This window comes from Strix uralensis, chromosome 1 (assembly GCF_047716275.1).
Source record: "Strix uralensis isolate ZFMK-TIS-50842 chromosome 1, bStrUra1, whole genome shotgun sequence".
Classification (NCBI taxonomy): Eukaryota; Metazoa; Chordata; class Aves; order Strigiformes; family Strigidae; genus Strix; species Strix uralensis.
The window spans coordinates 50,731,347-50,750,949 of record NC_133972.1 but is presented as its reverse complement, the minus strand read 5'-3'; the positions used below and the strand labels follow the sequence as shown (position 1 = coordinate 50,750,949).

Below are 19,603 nucleotides of genomic sequence, written 5' to 3'. Positions count from 1 at the left end.
TAGGAGGAGGATAACACCCTTTGATAGGAGAAGGCCATGTTACCCTTCCCAGAACTAGAAAAAACTCCCAACTGTAGTAGTGTATATACTAGAAAAGTCTGAAAATCAGTGTTGTGTAACAAATACTTGTGATTTGGCTAGATAACAAACATCTTCCATAGGACTGGGATAGAATGGAATAATGTGTTGTAGAGAACAAGCTGCAAAACAGTCCAGTGTCTGTTTGCAAGAGGTTGAGCTCCTTCTGCTGCTACCAAACGTTGTCCTTGGATATCTGCTACATGATTTTCTGTTTCACACTGGACCATCATTAACTTTGAAGCATTGATACTGCACAAAGGGAAAAAGAGAAAAATACATGTTTTTTTATTGCTTTGTTAACGATGTGTTCAGAATCAAAGTTAGTTTGTGTTTTCCAAATAGATTTCTTTCTTCCATTGTGTAATGGATCGTGTGCTCATTGCTTTGCTGATGAGCAAGTCTGCTAAGACGTTCTTTTGTGTTTAGCATCGTGCAGGCTTGAAAGTCAACCTGTGCTTTCTAAGAAGACCTGGGTGTCACTTATAGGAAAGGGAGCTGTCTGTCATTCAGCATACACCTTCAGTGGTTTTTGAAAGGGTTCATATCCAAATTTAGTGTGTGCTATCCTTTATTTCTACTCTGGCTGTCTATACACTTCTTTCCTTGCAGCCTGTTTCAGAATCTAGTGGGCTTGCAGCTGCTTGTCCTCACAAACGGGACCAAAGCAGATCCCTTTCCAATAGCCCTCTCCATCTCACTAAGCCTGGTACCCTTGAAGTTGTGGCCAACAGTCTCAACAATCAAAAACTACCAGCTGGATCATGGGGTCCTGCAGGCTGATGCTGAGCCAGCTGCATCATAGGCTTCCTCAATGCACTTTTTATCTCATTTTTATTAGATGTGCTTTTCCTCTTGGACAATGCATGCTGCATCTGCAAAAGCTTTATAATAGAGTCTCTTCACTGCCAGGGACTGGGATGGCAGCAGTTCTACTTGAGATCCTTCTACAGAAGAGAGCATTTGGTGTGCAATTTTAACTTCTTTAGAGAGTCCAAATAGTGCAGAAAGTGTGGCAGAAAGAGAGGAGCAGCTGACAAAATGTAGCTTGCTTACAGTTTATTTGTAAAGAAGATTCTTACTAAACCTTGGTGGTCCTAACTCTGCAGCCACCCGGCCTGGGTCCAAGTTTTGGGATCCTTCCTTCTCTTGTCTTCTCCTCAGTCTACACTGTTGTGGCTGCTTGCAGTGTGTGTGATGGTCCACGTACTTTTAGAAAGGGAGGCATTGCTTCAGTCTGACACTCTGCTGCCAGCCATCTGCATGCAGCAGCATGAAGGCTGTAAATACCAGGCTGCTTTTAGTAGTGGGGTGGTGCACTCAGCAATTCCATACATCCTCTGAAGGGAAGGCACTGGCCATGAGTTGTCTAATGTTTTTATATATTATTTGAATCATTATAACACTTAGACACACTGATCATAAATCAGGAGCACAGAAAAATGAAGATGACCCCTGTGTGCAAAGAGCAGGGTGGTGGGGCAGGATGAGGAATGCACCTGTGCTGTAGGAGAGGAAGAGCCCTAAATATGGGTCAGTCATGTCAGTCCTCTCCATGCAAGGATCATGAAGCAGGCTTGTAACAGTTGCAAGATTTAAAAAATAATAAAGTTAACGATTTTTTTATTGTCTCCAGACTTTCTGTCTTTTAGGGTTTCCATTTGTTACTCAGCAAATGGGATCATTTTAAACTTTCTGTGCTGAAAGTTGATAATCTCTCTTAATAGCATGAATCTATAAGCTGTGACATACAGAGAAATATTAGTTATTTGACCCTCACAGTAAATTTGCAAAGTTGACAATTCTGATGGATGTGATGGGAAGAGAAGATGATAACATGTTTTAATGTGGTGCATATGGGTAGGTAATTTAGGGAGTATAGAGAACAGGAGCAAGAAGAGGTCAGGCAGTGTGGGTGTAACGAAGGGAGAAAGCAATCAAGGCAAGCAGGAAGGCAAACAAAGTGAAGAAAATAGTGTTAATGTTTGACTGGCACTCAAGGCTCTACTAAATCGGTGTACCCCCTCTCTTTTTTTTTTTTAAATTTAACAAAGCTTTTGACAACAGCAGCAGCAAAAATAATAGCTCCCAGGACTAGTATATTTACCCACAGCACGTGGTAACCCCTTTCTGTTGATTTTAAACCAAATTTAAAACAGAAACTGTGTTAGCCCTTGTGAAAACATGAAGCTTGTCAATTTGCTGAATGTACATTGTATAATTTGGGTTATTTTTTGTATTTTTTATAAAAACAAGCTCTTGTTTATGTCTTCTTTGTGTTTTCTAATGCACTTTGTTAGCTTTTTCAAAGAGCTGCTGATATGAAGTATTCCCCTTATAGTGTTCAATAATTGGTTTTATGATGAATAATTTTGGATGTTCATATTTAATGCTGGATCTGGTGCTTATTGTTTCAGGCATAAAATTGTTAGATGTTGAACGTTTTTCAAAATGTACCTTCTCTGACATTGTCAATAACAACACAAAGAGTCTAACATTTTCTCAGTCTTTCTTTGCTTTAAACTCTCCTAGTGCTTTCAGCAACCCATATAATAATTTAGCTATTTGTTTTTGTTGCATTTCCTTCAATAACTGTGTGCTCTCACAGGTTTTTCATTTTTTTAAAAATATGTTTTCATATGGTTATGAGGAAATGCTTTAGCTGCAAGTGTCTGCTTCATCCTGGGATCCCAGTGGTTGAATGATTCAATTTTTGTAGTTTCTTTGTAAATCTGAACAGTGGGGTGATGTCATCCACTTCTGAAACTGAACACTCCCTGTGTGAACAGCTTTGAACTACAGATTTGATTTAGGAATGTTGCTGCAAAGCTTCAAAAGACACTGCTCTGTCCAGCTGCAATTCTGACTTTTATAGGTTTTGTGCAAGGCCAATAAGAAGTTTGTTTATCCAGGCCTTATTTAATTCCAGTTTGGTTTTTCAGGGATGTTGTTGTGTTAAAAGCCTACAAAGTCTGCTCTTTCTTCAGCAACAGTTAGAGAGCAGCCTCCACACATTTCTTTTAAATTAACCCCTACTACATACTCTCTAAAAAAATAAACAGCCTTAAGACTTTAATTAAGATGGTAAATAAGTAGCCATCATTTAAAACCAATGATGAAATCTGTAGATAAGCTTCTACTAACAACTGTCATTTCTACTCCCACTTTTTGTTTGCTCTTCCACCATGTTACAGCATTGCTAAGACCTCCCCCCTTCAGATGTTTTAGAAATCACTGATGAAGTATTTTTCTTCCTTGTTTTTAATCAGAACCCTTTCTCTCAGGCGTATTTTTCCTCTTTAAACTGCATTCATAACTTTCTCCTGTTCAAAAGCAGGATAAATACAGTGTGTGTTACTTCACAGTGACTCATCCATGGGCTTGCTCGTCTCTCTTCTCCCTCTCCCACCCCACACTTTCTTTCAAAAGGGAGAAAGAAACAGGAAAATACTGATAAAAGAGAAAGTGAATGCATGTGTAGCTTTCAATAAGACCAATCCCCTATGACAAGTCAGAGTTAAATTACTGCTGGAAGTGCTCTTGAGATACTGCCAGGGTCATCTGATATTATTGTGAGGCCTCAATTTTGCCCCAGAGCGACATGTGCAGTGGTGTTGGGGAGGAGAGCAAAGGCAATAGGCAGAGCAGCCAGACCAGGCAGCAGGGCCTAGAGGTACCAAGACATCCCTCACTGCAACAGGAATGTTTACAGTCAGGTTGGTGGGCGGTCTCCTTAAATTTGGGACTCTCTTGCACGTTGGCATTAGGACACAGCCCTGTGAAAACTGGGTTCACTGGCTTTCCCTCTTTCCTTCAGTAGCAGTGATGTGATCTGAAGTGACACTAAAGAGGATTTATTACTGGAATCTCTAGATTGAATTGTATTGCTAAAAAACTCTTTTAAAAAAAGGCTTGAAATGACTGCAGCTGGAAGATGGCAAGCCAGTTGTGAGGAGAGGTCCCTTTGGCACTGATGCTTTCACAGTTAACAAGAATATCAGGGACCACGTTGTGCATTCTGCCTGCGTGCACAGTTTATGGCCATTTATTGGCTGGGCAGAAGACAGCCTGCAGTAGTAGGATACTTAAACTCTTGTGCACGATGTTGGTATGATGTGAGTTGATGCCCAAGGAGTAAAAGACAATTTTGCTCACCATACTGACTTGATCCCTGGTTTTGGAGGCTTTTTGAATCATGTATTCCAACACTGCCTGATTTTTATTAGAAGGCAAGTTTTGGATTCACCTTTTAAAAGAGAAAAGCCCTCTGATTTATTCCTTCACTGCTCGTACAGAATGTGGATTTGCCTTTGATAAAGGCAGTGTCTTTGTATTCAGATACATGCTTTTGCAATTGATCCAAAGCCAAGGCAAATATCAAACAATATGAACCAGATGAATCTACCAGAAGGCAGTAGATACTCTTTTCTAGAGTTAGTGTGAAAGATTATGAAGTTCATCATGTGTTCAGATAAAGTTTCTCTTTAAAAGTAACAATGTTTTAGAATTCCTTTCCTTTGAAAAGTTAACATAAGTTCTGGAATCATAATGTAGTTCTTGAGCATATATGGTTAGTTCTGTTTGGGTGGCTTAGTTTTGGTTTCTTGTTATCCTGATTAATGAGATAGCGGGCATCGTGGCTAAACATAACGAGGTTGTGTAAGCTAAACCATGTTGAGAGTCTTTTGAGGCAAGGAGGAACTAAAAAAGAAAAAGAAAATTCTTCCCACAACTAAAGCTGAGAAAAAAAAAAATTTGAAGGATATTGTTTGAGGTGGTTTAACCACTTTATGATACATTCATGGGGGAATAGAGAAAAAAGGAATAAGGAAAAAGCCGTGTATTTATTTAATGCAGAGCGTGGTAAATTATAATGGATGTTGCATAGGCTCAGATATCAGGTGTCTGACTAACATTCATGAAAGCAGCATAATTCAGAGTGAACTTTATTCTCCTCCATTATGCCCAGCTGTTGGAAAGAAGCAAGGCATGTGTGCAAAGTCTCCAGATGTTTGATGATCATGCACACCAAGGGGGGCAAAGAAGGGAGATTTACTATTTGTTCGATTTCATATTTTCAGATTCTGAATTCAGTTCTTCAGCATGTTCTGTGGAATTTTTGTGATTTATCTACTTTTAATGCTATTGCCTCAACATTTATATATTGCTTATTTCCTCTTATATGTTTTGTCATTCCCCCTTTTTCTTTTGAACAAGAAGAAAAGAGAGTGAAAATGATGGCAGACAGTCATTTAATTATGCTTTCTAACACTGTAATGAGGTGGGCACTGTCCTCAAGAACGGACTGTACTACAGAGAGATTCTTTGGGGTCTCATGGGACATTTCTGGCAGAATTAAAAATAGACTTGGGGGCTCTGGTGGCAGCCTAGCACAGTGAGAGTGACACATGGAACTGGTGGTGGTAAGATGTCCAAGTGGGAAGTTTGATTCTGACTTCCCACTTACAAGTGGCTGGAAAATTTACAAGTGATTAATTTTATAAGTTTTACAATTTATTAATCTTATAAATGTTTTTTATTAAAACACATTTTTCATCTCATATATGAATTGAATGATTCTCCGTGAGTAGATTATTATTGGTAGTCAAACAGTTCTGGTTTATTTGATTACTCAGGTGAGTCATATGGTTTTGTTTCTGTTTCCTTTTTATAAATCCTTCAGCATCAGTAATTGCATGTGACAATCTTAAAATTGTTTTTTTATTTTAGTAAAATTCAGATACATAAAAATTACTTTGAAACCAGCAAAAGACAGTCACAGGTGTGGCTAAACTGAGCTTCTTTAAACATCTTCATTGTTTAAAGATTTATGGATAAGGCAATTGCCTTTAATAAGCTCCTTTGTAGTCTGAATTCTCTGTGCCTTCTTTAAGTGCTACATGTTAATATTAGAAATGTTTGTTCTGGTGGAAGGTGAAATACAAAGAGCAGTTCAGTAAGGAAATGAAGAACCACCGGTACAATCCTCTTGACAGTGCTTCCTTCAAGCAAGCACAGATTGCATCCACCTTGGCAAGTGATGTAAGAGAATTTGCTTTGTATTTTACATGCATTTACATTCTGAAAAATCTGACATTTGTTCTCAAGCAGAATTTCTTTTTACGAATTACTCTGAGTAGCAGTCTCTGCTATACAGTGTGACTGTATAGCAGGTACAGCATGTTGTCCATTTCTTCCTCTGCTCTGATAAAGCCCTTCTCCAAGGGCTTGTAAAGTTTTTCATAACCATTTTAGATGAGATTTATCTTGCTTAACTTTGTGTGTCAAAAGGTATGACTGCTTAGTCTGAGATAATTGCTTGGTACTCGGTCCCTTTGTATTCAGGAAAGAAATAAACAGGTCTAGAGGGCAATTCTTCTGACCTGTTGTAGATGCCTGTCTTTAGAGGAGCAGAGTGCTGGCATCTCTCCAGTGGTTGTAGAAGGAGGTTGCATTAGCAGCTCAGATGTAGATGTCTGTTTTCAGACTTCACTCTGCCAGCTGATCTTCTGAATGTTTTTACAAAGTACAGCAGTCACTAGATTCAGCAGTGGGTGCCTGCTGCTGGAGCCAGATTGGATAAAAACATCTATATCGAGTGATAATACTGTTGGGATAATATATTTAACAGTGTGTCTAATGCTAAAAATGTGAGCTTTTCTTTAGGCCGTGATCCCAGATAGCCAAGAGACAAGCCTACATTCTCTAGTCCCGAGTTTCCAAAGTGTGGGGCACCACCCAACGGGAACAGGAGAGGCCGGCTCTGGGAAGGGTCCAACAGAATATGTAATTGTTTTCAAAATCTAAATGTTTAGTGAAAATTCATTGAAGTAATTATTATTTTAAGATATATGCAAATTGAATATCGTTGATTTGAAGTCCGCCTAAATCGGTGAAGAACATAATACGTATGTGCAGGTGACTAAAGGTATTGGTTTAAAAGATTTGTCATCCAAGATAGGTAAGGTGGCAGGTTTTCTTCCTGTAAAGATAGGCATCCAGCAATGAAATGTATGGAAAATGCTACTATAGGCTGATAGGAAGTTATGTTTTGCTACTTCATTAAGTGATTATCTTTTGCCTTAGGTGACTATATTACTTATCTTTGCTGAAAGCAATCTGTATTAAATAAATTCAGGAGCACTTCCCTTTAACTGTTTTATATACAACTTTTTTATTTGGACAGTTAGTGTAATTCCTGAATCAAGAGAAAAAGAGCGAGAATCAACAGTGTTTAAAATGAGTGAACTCAAAGTATTGAGGAAGATACTCTTGATTTAAGATTTTTGGGGGTGGGGGAAAAAAAAAGGAAAAAAAGAAGTAATAATGGTTCCTTTCTAGTCTGAAAAGTCATACAAGGTGTGATTTTGTTGTAAGTGTCCTTTTTGAGGAGAAGTTTGAGTAGTTTCCAAATACATGCTCAGTAGAATGAATCCTTTATTGTTTTTCCTTTTGCTCCAAATAATAGTAAATGACCACCATCTAGTGGCTGGTAGAGATTGTTCAGGCAAGCACTTAATGCTTTCTGTTTCTGGATGGCCTCACTGTAATATGAAGCTGTGAATTATTTCGTTAATCTTTATTTTACATAACCTGAATTCTCTTTCCAGGTGAATTACAAGAAAGATTTGGAAAGCCTACATGATCCAGCCTCTGACCTACCAAACCTGCTATATTTAAACCATGCTTTAAATATCAGCAAAATGCATAGCAGTGTAAGTTGCCTTTGTAAGAATGATCTGAAAAATATATGTTGTAAGGAATGTAGTATGTGTAGTCACTGTAGAATGTATAAATTTTTGATACTTGCTTCATGGTTTCATATATAGTAGACTGTAGTGTTATAACCATAGTAGTTGGGGGATGTAGTGAAAAAAAAAAGGGCTTTTAGGGAGAGATATTTCAGTTATTAGAACAACTACTATACTAGGTAAGAATCACACAGACTTCTGGTACTTGATCCATTTCTTCTTATGTGTCTGAAACCTTGTCTGTTTTTTCCTTTGTTGATCTAAGATACTTCTTTCCTTGCAAATCTCTTTTTGTCTAAGATCTTACTTATTGCTTTCATCTGCAAGTCTCTGTACAGAAGTGACCGTTATGCTAGTTTAATATTTGAACTTCTGCCATAAACAGCCTCTTGAGTGCTAGCTTCCCTTAGAGCTTCTCTGTCTAAACCTTTTTTCCCCTCCTAAATGTCTGAGGCTTCCTACACTGGATCAGGTAATGGACCCATACTCCATTCTGCCAAGTAACAAGACATGCCCTTGATGGGGCTGGTAGTCTGGCATAGGATGGTGATGGGGGTTGAAACAGGGAGGAAGAAGTAGGAAACCCCTGGCTTCTGTGTAGTGCTGGAGCTTCTTCCCTCCCAGTTGAAGAGCACCTATGCTACATGCGCGGTGCTTGTAGGCTGGTTAGCTGCATTTGTCATCTTTACTCCAGAAACCACAGAAGGGCTGCACAAGTGCTGTGGAAAGGCATGAGTGGGTGGTACTGGGAAGGAAGATTGCTCATGGTTGGCAGGAGGTGAGCAGTTTACACACAAAGGGTTAGCCCTAATGACTGGGTCATCTTCTGAGTCAGTGCTTGCTTATGGAAGCTTATGTCTAAAATAAAATAATCCAGCCTTCCTGTCTTTACTTGATTTTTGTGTTGTTTGGTGAATTGAAACTTGGTTTTTATCTGTCTCATTCCGATATGTGAAGCTAACACTGATTATCCCCTGTTGTATGGGTAATAAAGGAGTTGATAGCTTTTACTTCCTGCATTCTTCATGTGCATTTTGGCCTAATTCTAGTTTCCTTCAGTGTAAGGTAAGATTAGCATTCTTTTTGCTGATTAAATGAACGCCTTTAGAATGAGCTTCATCAATTCATGATTTTATCTGTAATGAGATAGAAACCTGGACTCTCCCTTAAGGCAGCTCACTTCTTGCAAAATTAATTTCTTTCTATTGCCCAGGAAGCATTGATTCATATTGTCTATGCCCTCTTCCGAGGACTCTGTAAATACTGTCTGTGATTTTTGCGTTGTCCAGGTGCTGGTGGATATTTTTTCTTGCTGCGAGCAGCAAGAAGAATGCTTTGCCAGTTCCTGAGGTCTCCACTAACTATTTGTCTTCTACAGAAATCCCATTTTCAAAATCCATCTCAGATTTGACCTCCCCATGTCATCTCTCTGATTTTAACATGGCTTAGTCTCTTGTCTTTCTCCATGCTTCTCCAATACCTTCTTTGTGTTCTCCTCCTTGTCTCTCCACAGCTCATACCAAATCTTTCTTGAAGTCTGCTTCCCCTGTATGAAACAGTCTTCCTGACTGTGCTGTTAACTGATTTAAGACTGATCATATGGTCTGGGGTTTTTTCCCTCTGAAACACAGAGCTTCTTGCTGATTGCCCAATTTTGCTGTTTCCCTGTAGTATACCTTTCTTCCTCAAACTTTATGCTTCTCTTCATCTTTTGCGTAAGATAGCTACACCTGACCTGGTGTGGCACATTGGAACCTGTATGGTTAATTAAACTCATAAACTAATATGGTTGATTGAATTGATTTGCTGATTGACCTAGCACGTAAAAGTGTGTGCAACTTTATGAAAAAAATATACTGTAATACCAATGCAAAGCTGTTATACAAGTCAGCTTCCATGGGAATAAATTGCAACAGTTAAGACGAAATCTTGATGGGCATGTTTGGACACAAATAGACTGATTTTGACATGTTGAACTCATCCTATTTTCATTATTTTTATGAAGGAGAGAGTTCACAAGGTGGAACTTTCCCTTCATATGTTATACATGTAAGCCTCTTTCTCATGAACTATGGAGACATAAAATTTCAAACTTTGATATATGTACAACAGCTGGTTTTTTGTTTTGCGCACTGTAAATCTGTTCCTATTGTAGAGACTTTGAGATGCTAATGTACTACAGACTAAAAAAAAGGGAACTTAGATGTGTTTCATTTTATGGAACAGGGTGAATAAATAGGATTTAAGAGACGGAATTTGGTGCCTGTAGTTAGTGTACTAAAAGGCTATGAGATTTACCTCATTTGATTTTATAAAATTATTTTTAAAATTTTGTTCCATTAGTTGAGGAATGGACTAAAAGTATGAAATCAGTATCTGTAGATAGTTTTCATTTGTTTCCACTACAGAAGTGATTTTGCTATGTGACATTTATAATGATTTCCACTAGGAGGCAAAGTCAGACCATCATGTGTTCCTTTGCACTTCAAATACAAACAATAATGTTTATTTTCTAGTGAACATAAACATTTGACTTTTGAATGAGCAGGACAAGCATTTTCTCGAGGAATTTACAAACGCTATTTTTTATCATATCCTTTTTTTCATTTCATCACAATATTTTAAATTCAAATTCGACAGTAGAACTGAGTTGGGAGGCCCAAAATACAGTTTCTTTTATGCTTTCTCCCATAGTTATTTTAAATGGTATTTAAATTGCAGAACCTTCTGGATTTTGTTTGTTAAAACATTCTTGGATATTTTTTGTTTCAGTATGAATATAAGAAATCTTTTAAGCAAAGCAAGGGCTTCTATCATTTCACCTCGGATACAGCTGAACAAATCCATCACAAAGAAAATGCAGTGCTTCAAAGTCAGGTATATGCAATCATAAATACATTTTGCAAAGAGAAAAATGCAGCATTCTAACAGTGATTAAATCAGGCACAAAACTGCATGACAGATTACAGTGATGTGCAGTGCATATTCAATCAGAAGCACCCCATGAGGAGAGAGGAGAGTATTTTTGCAGGACCCAAACCTAGTGCAGAAGCCTGACAAGGAAAGAGATTTGTAACACTTTTCTCACATACAGATATCACTATTTTTGAAGAGGCAAATAAATTAAAATGACATTACTCATTCTCTATATCATATTTTGATTTATAGCTATTTGCTTTCCTTTATGGCTTGTATAGAATATTCATCATACCCCACACTGATTGATTGAGATAAGTAATGTGTTTGCCCATCTTAATCAAAAGAGTGTGAATGGTGAGTTCAGAAGGCTTGTCTGGGTTTCCAAACAAAGCGTATTTGCTTTTTGAATTAGCATAAAGTTATGCTTTGGTGTCTTAACCCTCTGTCCTTCAGTGTGATTTTGCCGCTAGCTTTAATGTCATGGTCACTGGCAGCTGTGAGGAGAATGTTGGTGCAAGACCACACCCTACTTGAGGCCATAGTTTTTCTTCCCTTTTCCCTGCTACAGGTACAAACAAAAGTGCATTTCACAAAGGTGCTCCTGAGCCTGAAGGAGAGATCTGTGGGGCCTGGCTGTGAAACAGATTTTGTTGTTGGTACAGTAACTGTGTTGTTTAATGGAAACATGACAGGGGATCCTATTGTAAAGCTGCCAACTGTTCAGACGTAGGTTATTCAGCCAAAATCATGCAATTAGTTTAAGAATTGTGATTGATGCGCCTGACTCCTGATGTCTTCAAGTCCACCATTTTTAGGTCTGACATTTTGAAGCAAAGGAATAAAGACAATTTCCTTGTCTACCTGCCCTATTGCTCCAATGGGTTAAATTTGGGAGGAGTCTTCCAAGTCAAAACCTCTAAGGAGTATGGCTAAGACAGGGTTTGTCTGTCGCTGTGGCAAGCAACCAGATCTTCTCTCAGCTGTTAACAGCCTTTATTTTCATTTTCCTAGGTCAAGTACAAAGAGAATTATGAAAAATCTAAAGGCAGATCAATGCTGGAGTTTGTGGATACACCAATGTATCAAGTTTCAAAGGAGGCTCAAAAGATGCAAAGTGAGGTTAGTAAAAATGTGTGCTTGAACTAGTAAAATTTAGATCAACAGAGAAGCTAACAGGCATCTTGTGCTCAGGTTAAGAAAACATATGAAGCAGATCATAAAGGTTTTATGAATTGAGGATATGGTAGAATTAGTACTGAGTAGTTCTCTTTGCTATTCTGTAGCTCAGTTCTTCCTTCAAATTTGTTTTTCTCATAAGGCCATTGGTGCTAACACTAGACAGAGATTGTATGTAACGTCATTTAATTGAGAAGAAGCTCAAGAAGTCATCTAAATTGGAGATGACTAACTTTTTTACCTTTTGCCTTAATTCCATCTTTAATGAGGGAGGGTTCTCAGGTGGGAACGAGTGAAGCTGCAAAGCTTCACTGTGACTTAACTGAAATGTGTTCTTGCCCATTCAGCTTGGGGAGCTTAACAAGGGAGAACGACTGCTCCCAGGCTCCAGAACAGCACTGGCTGTCCTCTCAGCCCATATTTTTGTAACTTTTTATTAAAAGCTTCCAGTGATGGAGATTTTGTGACCTCCCAGGCAGTCTAGTTCAGTGCTTCACCATCCATCCCAAGAGAGAGTATTTCCCTGTGTCTCCCTTGCTGCAGTTTGATTCTGTTATTTTTGCTGTGTAATGAAAAACAGATTATTTAATCCTCTTGGAGAAACTTCTTTGTGTTTAAAACCATTACCTTGTGTGCCATTTGTCTTCTCTTTTCCCTACCAAGCAAACTGTTTCTTTCATAGGTCAGGTTAAACATTCTCTTTAAAATATCATACATATGTATTTTTGTCTAAATTTTATGTGTCTTGTACAGATAATCTAGGTAATGAAATGAGTAATAAAGTTGCTTATTAATGTGATGACTGGTTTATGGCATGGCTCATTTCTGGCTCTGTTTATAATGTTCTTGTACCACTAATTGTTGTTTTTGCTTCAATAGAAAATATATCGCAAAGATTTTGAAGAAGGGATCAAGGGAAGACCATCAATGGATTTAGACAAGACCCCAGAGTTTTTGCATATAAAACAAGTCACTAACCTTCTGAAAGAGGTAGAGGATTTTTCTTTTTTTTTTGTTAAGTTGTAAATGAGCAATAAGCAGTATCACTACAAGGTACTGAGTGTTGAACAATTTACTGTTAACTTGGTAGCTAAATACAAAAGTGACTTCATGAGTAAAAATTGCTGCATGTCATTTTATATTTTGGATAGTCCTGTAGTAAGAATTGATACTTTTTGAAGTTTCCTTATGAACATAAGGAAGTGATAGCTCAGCACACCTGAACCAGCAAAAAGGAGTTAAATGAACAAATCAGATGACTCCATAGAAAATGGTTTGTTGGCAGGACATTCCATCTGAGGGCCTCAGTTCTCGAATTTGTTCCTCCCTTGGGCTCAAATAGCCTAAATTTGGTGACCTTCCAGACTTGTTGCAAAAGACATCTGTTTGATAGGGTTTTGGAGAGGGCCTAGAGTTTTCTTTCCAGATAGATGAAGGGGTGGAAAGGAGGATTTCTGTTGGTGTCCAGATGGCAGTTCTTCCTTTTGAGTGATTATTTCAGGTTTATGATAGTCTGTTGTGATTATATGGTTGCCTTGAGCTGTGTGTAGTCACTTTTAACTAATATAGTTGAAATAATAATCTGTCATACATGTTATTGATGAAAATAAAGAAGACCAAAGTTCCATAATATAGCTATGATATTACATAGACTACTTTAAGCAAATTTTGTTAGAAGGTGCAAGTTTTCTGTATTTCCATTGTTTCTTTAAGATTTGTCCAATGTTCTTCATTTGTATGTGGCATAATTTAAATAACTTTTTTTCCATAAGTGAGAATCCTTCTATCTTTAGTCTTTTTATATTGTTACTCAAAACTGATTTTATGTTAGGTTTTGAGTACTGGTTGGTTCTATAGATTAGACTTACTATTTGTCCAAATTTAGAAGTAAATGTGTCAGCAAAATTCATAGTTAGAAATATCAGAGCTGCTTGATATCCTCCATTTGAATTTGGGAGTCAACAGTACCTTGTTTATATTTATTGTATTAAGAATTATGTTTTTGCTGTGGCCCATATGAACGAATTGAGGTTGCTAGAACTAAAACCCCTTGAGCCTTGTTTCTTTCCTTGTTCTTAAACAACTTATCCCAGTTTATGCTGGATCTCATATGGGTAAAGAAAAGATTTCCTTTTTGGATATTTCTTTATTATTCATCCTCTAATTAATAATTTATTCCAATAAGCCTGTCTGTCAGATAGAAAAGTCTCAAGCTAGGTCTAGTTTGCACAGTACCGTTCTGTTCATGCATGTCCCATGTATGCCTACTGACTGGGGAAAAATGCAAATGCTTGCATTTCATTGAGTTAATCTTTCTGCACGCTGGATGTCCACAGAAGTAGTTAGTGCATGCATAGTTGCAGGTGTGCTGTAAATGTTAATCTTTGAAAATTTTGGTGTAACTTCCCTCCGTAGTACTACATATGTCAAGATATTCCCTAATTCTTACCTCCTCAAGTTTTATGACTCATTAGTTAGGGAGTAAACCATGCTTGTAAGCCAGAGAGGAAGAATATGAGAAAATGGAAATGGTATTTTAATGCATAACTGCATGAATTTCATGTGATTTTTATATCCACATTCAAGGAACAGATTCCAAAACCAAAGATTACATAGGTCAAATTAATGATTGTCGTTCAAGATTTAGCAAAATGATGTATTTTTTCATAGTCAAGGATGTAGCTCAGTATTTTTGCATGAAGGTTCAGAATAAACTTTAGATAGATACTGCATGAAACAAGGAGAACCTGGAGTTATTAAAAAATGAATTATTTGGTGTCAGCTGTGTTCCAGCTTATTCTGTTGCCTTCCCACTGTAGAGAATTCTGCAAATACTTTGCATTTTGTAACAGTAAGAACTTTCTTCTCTGGAGCCACTTTCACAACTCCTCCAGAAGAGATAGCTGAATTTAATAATTCTAAATTAATAGAAGTTGTTTCTTGCTTGTTGTAGGACATGTTGCTCATGGTAAAGAGAAGTGCCTTTAAAAATGCCTAGTTTCCTTTTGTTTAAATAAAGAGCTTATACAGAGACAAAGGTGTTCACTGCTGCTTATGAAATTAATATGTGATTAGGAGTATTAATTCATGTGTATATAAATCCTTCTAAAAAATACTTTCTTCAATTTTGTTCTAGTTTCTTTGCTTAAAAAAGTATAACCCACACCTGGAGATGGGAAGAGCAATTAAAAATCCCTACAAAACTTAAAGATCTTGAACTTCAGTAAGCTTAGATCAGCTCTCTAGGAATTGGAAAGAGGAAAAAGAACCAAATGTCCATGGGCAGGTTCTAGTGTGCTTTTAATTTTATACCAAACATTTGAGGACTCTGGAGGCTGCAGTTGCTAAATGTTGATAGATCATATCAGTGCAGTGTCAAGGGCACAGAAGTGATATGGTAGGAATATTGCTTCTACATTATAATTTATCAACCAGTCATTTTAACAGGTCCTAGTATGGTGTTCAGGGCATCCATCCTGATTGTGATGCCATTAGTGGAACAGAGGTAAAAACTGCAGCACAGCATATATTGGTCTGTAAAAGCAAATGCTACTGCAGTTAAAATGTCTGTAGAGAGGCAGCTGAGGCCCCTAAACAATGTGCTAGCACTGTATAGGAGAGGACTGTTTTTCAAGAGCACAACAGGAAAATACGTGACTACATTAAAACCTTTTAACTTTTTCAACATTGTACCTTTTGATTTAATAATTTCCAATTCTATTTTAACTCTGAAACCTCTACTTCAGCTAATTCATATTTCATAGAAATTTCAAAGAGACCCTTCAGACATTTAATAAGTGGCATTTCTTTTCAGGATCTTGCATACAATATTAAGTGGAGAAATCTTTCTCTTTTTTTTAATCCTTAGAAAGAGTATAGAAAAGATTTGGAAGAAGGGATAAAAGGAAAAGGAATGACAGTGTTTGAAGATACACCAGATTTGATTAGAGTGAAAAATGCAGCTCAGATATTAAATGAGGTATGTTATGCTAGTCAAGGTTCTTGATGTCATAGAAAGTTCACTCTCTATGTTATACTTGACTGAAAATACTTGATTTTTTTTTAAACATAATCTACAATGAAATATGTAAGTATTGAAACTAAGGCTATTTCTGTTTTGCTCTAAGAATATAGAAAAGCACTGGAAAAAAACAGCTTACGACAAATATTTCAGATTTTCAGGGAATTAAAAGGTCAGTGGAAATTGTTAAGTGGGGTCATTAGGTACAGCACTTAAAACTGGGTTCATTTTTCCATCTATTTATTAGTTCAGCTAGTGTAATTAATACTGTAATGGAAAAAGAGTTAACTGTTAATGGACTTGTAAAGAAAAGTAAATTAAATAATTCTGAATTTTTTGAATTACATACTTGCTATCTAAAAAAAAATGTTGTTAATGACTGCAAAGCACCTTGGGAAGATCTTTTATCCAAACAAACTATTCTACTTGTGAAAACCTTTTTCCAAAAGTAGAGTTGCTCCTGAAGAAATGGATTTTCTTGAGCTTGTAGTTTATCCAATGCAAACAGACAGGTGGAGGCTCCTTCCAGAGTGTATTTTTAGAACTGAGCTTTGGTATTATCTGTGTCAGTCTAAGTTGCTCTGAAGGTTATGTGGAAGCACATAAGTGTGCAACCTACTCTCATTTAAGGGCTGGGAGTGGAAGTGTAAGACTCCTTAATCTGTGTACTGTCTCTTGAAGACCACCCTGAGGAACTCGTGTGCTTGGCAAACCTGCGTGCTTAGCAGAGCTGCAAGCTGCGACACTGGCACGGCTGCAGCTCCCGTGGATGAGCTTGCACAGGCTGCCTGGGAAGCCGCAGTGGGGCTGGAGGGTGTGGGGAAGGAAGAGGGAAGGCAAAGCTCATGCTGCACTTCATGCCTTCGGGAATCATTCTTTCAGACTAATATATATTTATTTTATATATTTTATATTCATTTACTATGTATGTGTGTATGTATATATGTTTATTTGCACACATATACATACATAGCCATAAGAACCAGAGGGAATGCCATGCATAGGGCAAATCTGACCACTGTAAACAAGTGCAGAAATACATAGCTGTAACTCCCAGGATTCTTCTCCTTGGTGTTTTACACAATGTGAAGCTGGGAGGAAACATCTGCCATTCCACCTTTAGCAGAGAGGAAGTGAGGGATGATGTCTTTTCACAGGATAACTTACACTTTGTGCAAAAACCTGTGGTTTGTGAAGTAGACAGTTGTTTTATCACATTTATTTCCACATCAGAGTGGGACAGAGATGGAAGACTGAAAGTCATTTTGCTCTTGTTCTTGTAAGTGATCAGAAGGATATTTTCCTTCTTTGTTCTAACTAGTGTTCAACCTAAAAAATAATTAACTAACAAGAAAAGTAAGAAGAATTTTTAAAATTATTTGTATGTATTTGGAAAAAAAAACAGACCTGTTTTCCACAGGGAGAGATAAACTAGAATAGAAAAAGAGTGATTACTACTATAGTAGCAGAAAGAGCATTGCCTGAGAATCTTTTAATTTTGTATTAAATCAAAAAAAGTACAACTGTTGTATAGAGTATTTCAGTATTACATTTTAATATAATTTGCTGATGAACAAGAAATATATCCTTGCTTGGAAAAGCTGAAGATGAAATATTAATTTTGTTTCCTGGTTATTGGTTATTTATAATTTATGTTGTGAGAAAAAGGCAGCAATCATGGATGAGTACTGCCACTTGCCTGATGGCTGTGGTTCAGGAAAGACCTATTAAATGAATAAATTACAACTTCCTGCTCTGCAAGTTCACTGGGAACAATTCTATGTGGTATTAAATTTCTAACATGTAGTCTTTTCATAAATAAAATATCTTCTTAAAAGTAAAATGTGTTTCAGTTAGGCTGGCACCAAATACCAGCTTATTACACTATGTTCTGCAGAGCTAAACTTCCCCTTTACTTTAGAGGATAATTGTAACAAGCTGTCTGGACTGATTTCCCCTCACCCTCTGCCAAATTAAAAATTCAGTGGTAGAGATTTGTACATTCAGTGAATATCTCCTGAAGTTTTTCTCCTGTCATTTGCTGTGTGTTTTCCTGACAAAAGATTACCACAAGTCTTGAGAGTTGTGACTCATGAGATTTTTGATTGACTCTAAATTTTAAAATTGAATCTCTTGTGCAAAAATCTACCTGTAACTCTCTGGCTATTGTGACTATAATATATAAAGTTTTATCTTCACAGAAACAATACAAGAAAGACCTGGAAACTGAAATTAAAGGGAAGGGCATGCAAGTTGGTCCAGATACTCCTGAGATAAGACGAGCCAAGAAAGCTTCTGAAATTGCAAGCATGGTCAGTATGGTACCTGATAGAAGCTTTCCATTTGACAGAATGCAACAAATTATTGACATTGAGAATTCCAGGTGATGACCAATCTAGGCAGTAGCAATACCACAGATTTCACCAGATACTTAATCCGTTGAGATGCATAGAGTCTAAAAGGTGCATAATCAGGATATGGGGAAAAGTTAAGACTTCCCAGAACTTCGACGTTTCTGTCATCTTTTGCAGGTTGTGCTTGTTCCTCATGAACCATGCCTGGCCTGGGCTGTGTTCAGTAGCTGCGGGCCCTGCTGCTTGTAGATCTAAATAGTTGCTTGTTTAGTTAGGGAAAAACGATAAACAGAGTTAGAGAGATGCTAAAACCTTATGACCCCAATCTTGCAAAGCACAGCTGAGGGAGAAAGTCTTGTTTACACGTGTCTGCCAAAGCTGCAAAGACAGGTGGATGTGAAAGGCTACATCAGATTTTAAGTAAGCAGATTTTTAACTGGTCAGCAGCTGTAGCATAGTTATCTCATAGATAGATAGTACAAAGCTAATGCTGTTGGATCAAAAGTTATTAGGTGTTTTAAGAATGATCAGTGGAATCGCACAGGTTAAAGTAGGAACAATTTAATAATTTGGCTGTCAGACATGTGAGTATTTCCAACGCTATTCTTTTCAGAAAGAATACAAGAAAGACTTGGAGAATGAAATTAAAGGAAAGGGAATGGAAGTGGGCACAGATACGCCTGATATACAACGAGCCAAAAAGGCTTCTGAAATTGTAAGCCAGGTGAGTATAGAATGAATCTCTTAAGATTACTATGGAAGTAAAACATAATGAGATTTTAAAAACATAAAATCTTCTTGAACATACTTGGGCGAAAAGAAATAAGCAGTGCACAATAAAAACATTAAATTAAAGAAATTAAAGAATTTGTTTTAAAGTCTGACCAGTGCTATCAGAATAGCTTTGAAGGTGGCATGTACAAATAACGGTAAAATTAGTTATGGTATTTTTTCCTTCTTTTTTCGTCAGAAAGAATATAAAAAGGATCTGGAGACTGAAATTATAGGAAAAGGGATGCAAGTTGGCCCATATACTCCTGAAATACAACGGGTCAAAAGGGCTTCAGAAATAGCAAGCCAGGTAGGCATAGTTCAAGGGCTGTATGTTTTAATTCTGTGTAACAATGAGTGCTTGACATACATGGCTCAAAATACTTCCTCTCTGTCTGTAGAGACTTTGATACCCATATTAAATTAATTTACATGTAGCAAAAAGCGTTACTGCCTGATTCTTATTTGTATTTAGGCCTGTCATGCCATGTAAATTGAATTTAATTGTTTACATCTACTTGAAGGTCTTTTTA

General features: G+C 37.2%; 1 protein-coding gene across 10 annotated transcripts in view; it reads left to right on the top strand.

Moving 5' to 3' along the window:
- Positions 1-19,603, top strand: part of NEBL (nebulette) — a 270,414-nt gene that overhangs the window by 200,189 nt on the left and 50,622 nt on the right. For 5 of the 10 annotated variants that reach the window (XM_074865755.1, XM_074865774.1, XM_074865765.1 and 2 more), the window contains 9 exons: positions 6,013-6,120; positions 7,689-7,793; positions 10,602-10,706; positions 11,760-11,867; positions 12,804-12,914; positions 15,793-15,903; positions 18,147-18,257; positions 18,913-19,023; positions 19,270-19,380. The exons of 2 other annotated variants lie outside the window; for them this stretch is intronic. In XM_074865755.1, the coding sequence (XP_074721856.1) occupies positions 6,013-6,120; positions 7,689-7,793; positions 10,602-10,706; positions 11,760-11,867; positions 12,804-12,914; positions 15,793-15,903; positions 18,147-18,257; positions 18,913-19,023; positions 19,270-19,380 (981 nt within the window). The remainder of the gene's footprint in view (positions 1-6,012; positions 6,121-7,688; positions 7,794-10,601; positions 10,707-11,759; positions 11,868-12,803; positions 12,915-15,792; positions 15,904-18,146; positions 18,258-18,912; positions 19,024-19,269; positions 19,381-19,603) is intronic. 3 more of the 10 variants (XM_074865783.1, XM_074865790.1, XM_074865797.1) reach the window with 3 other exon arrangements.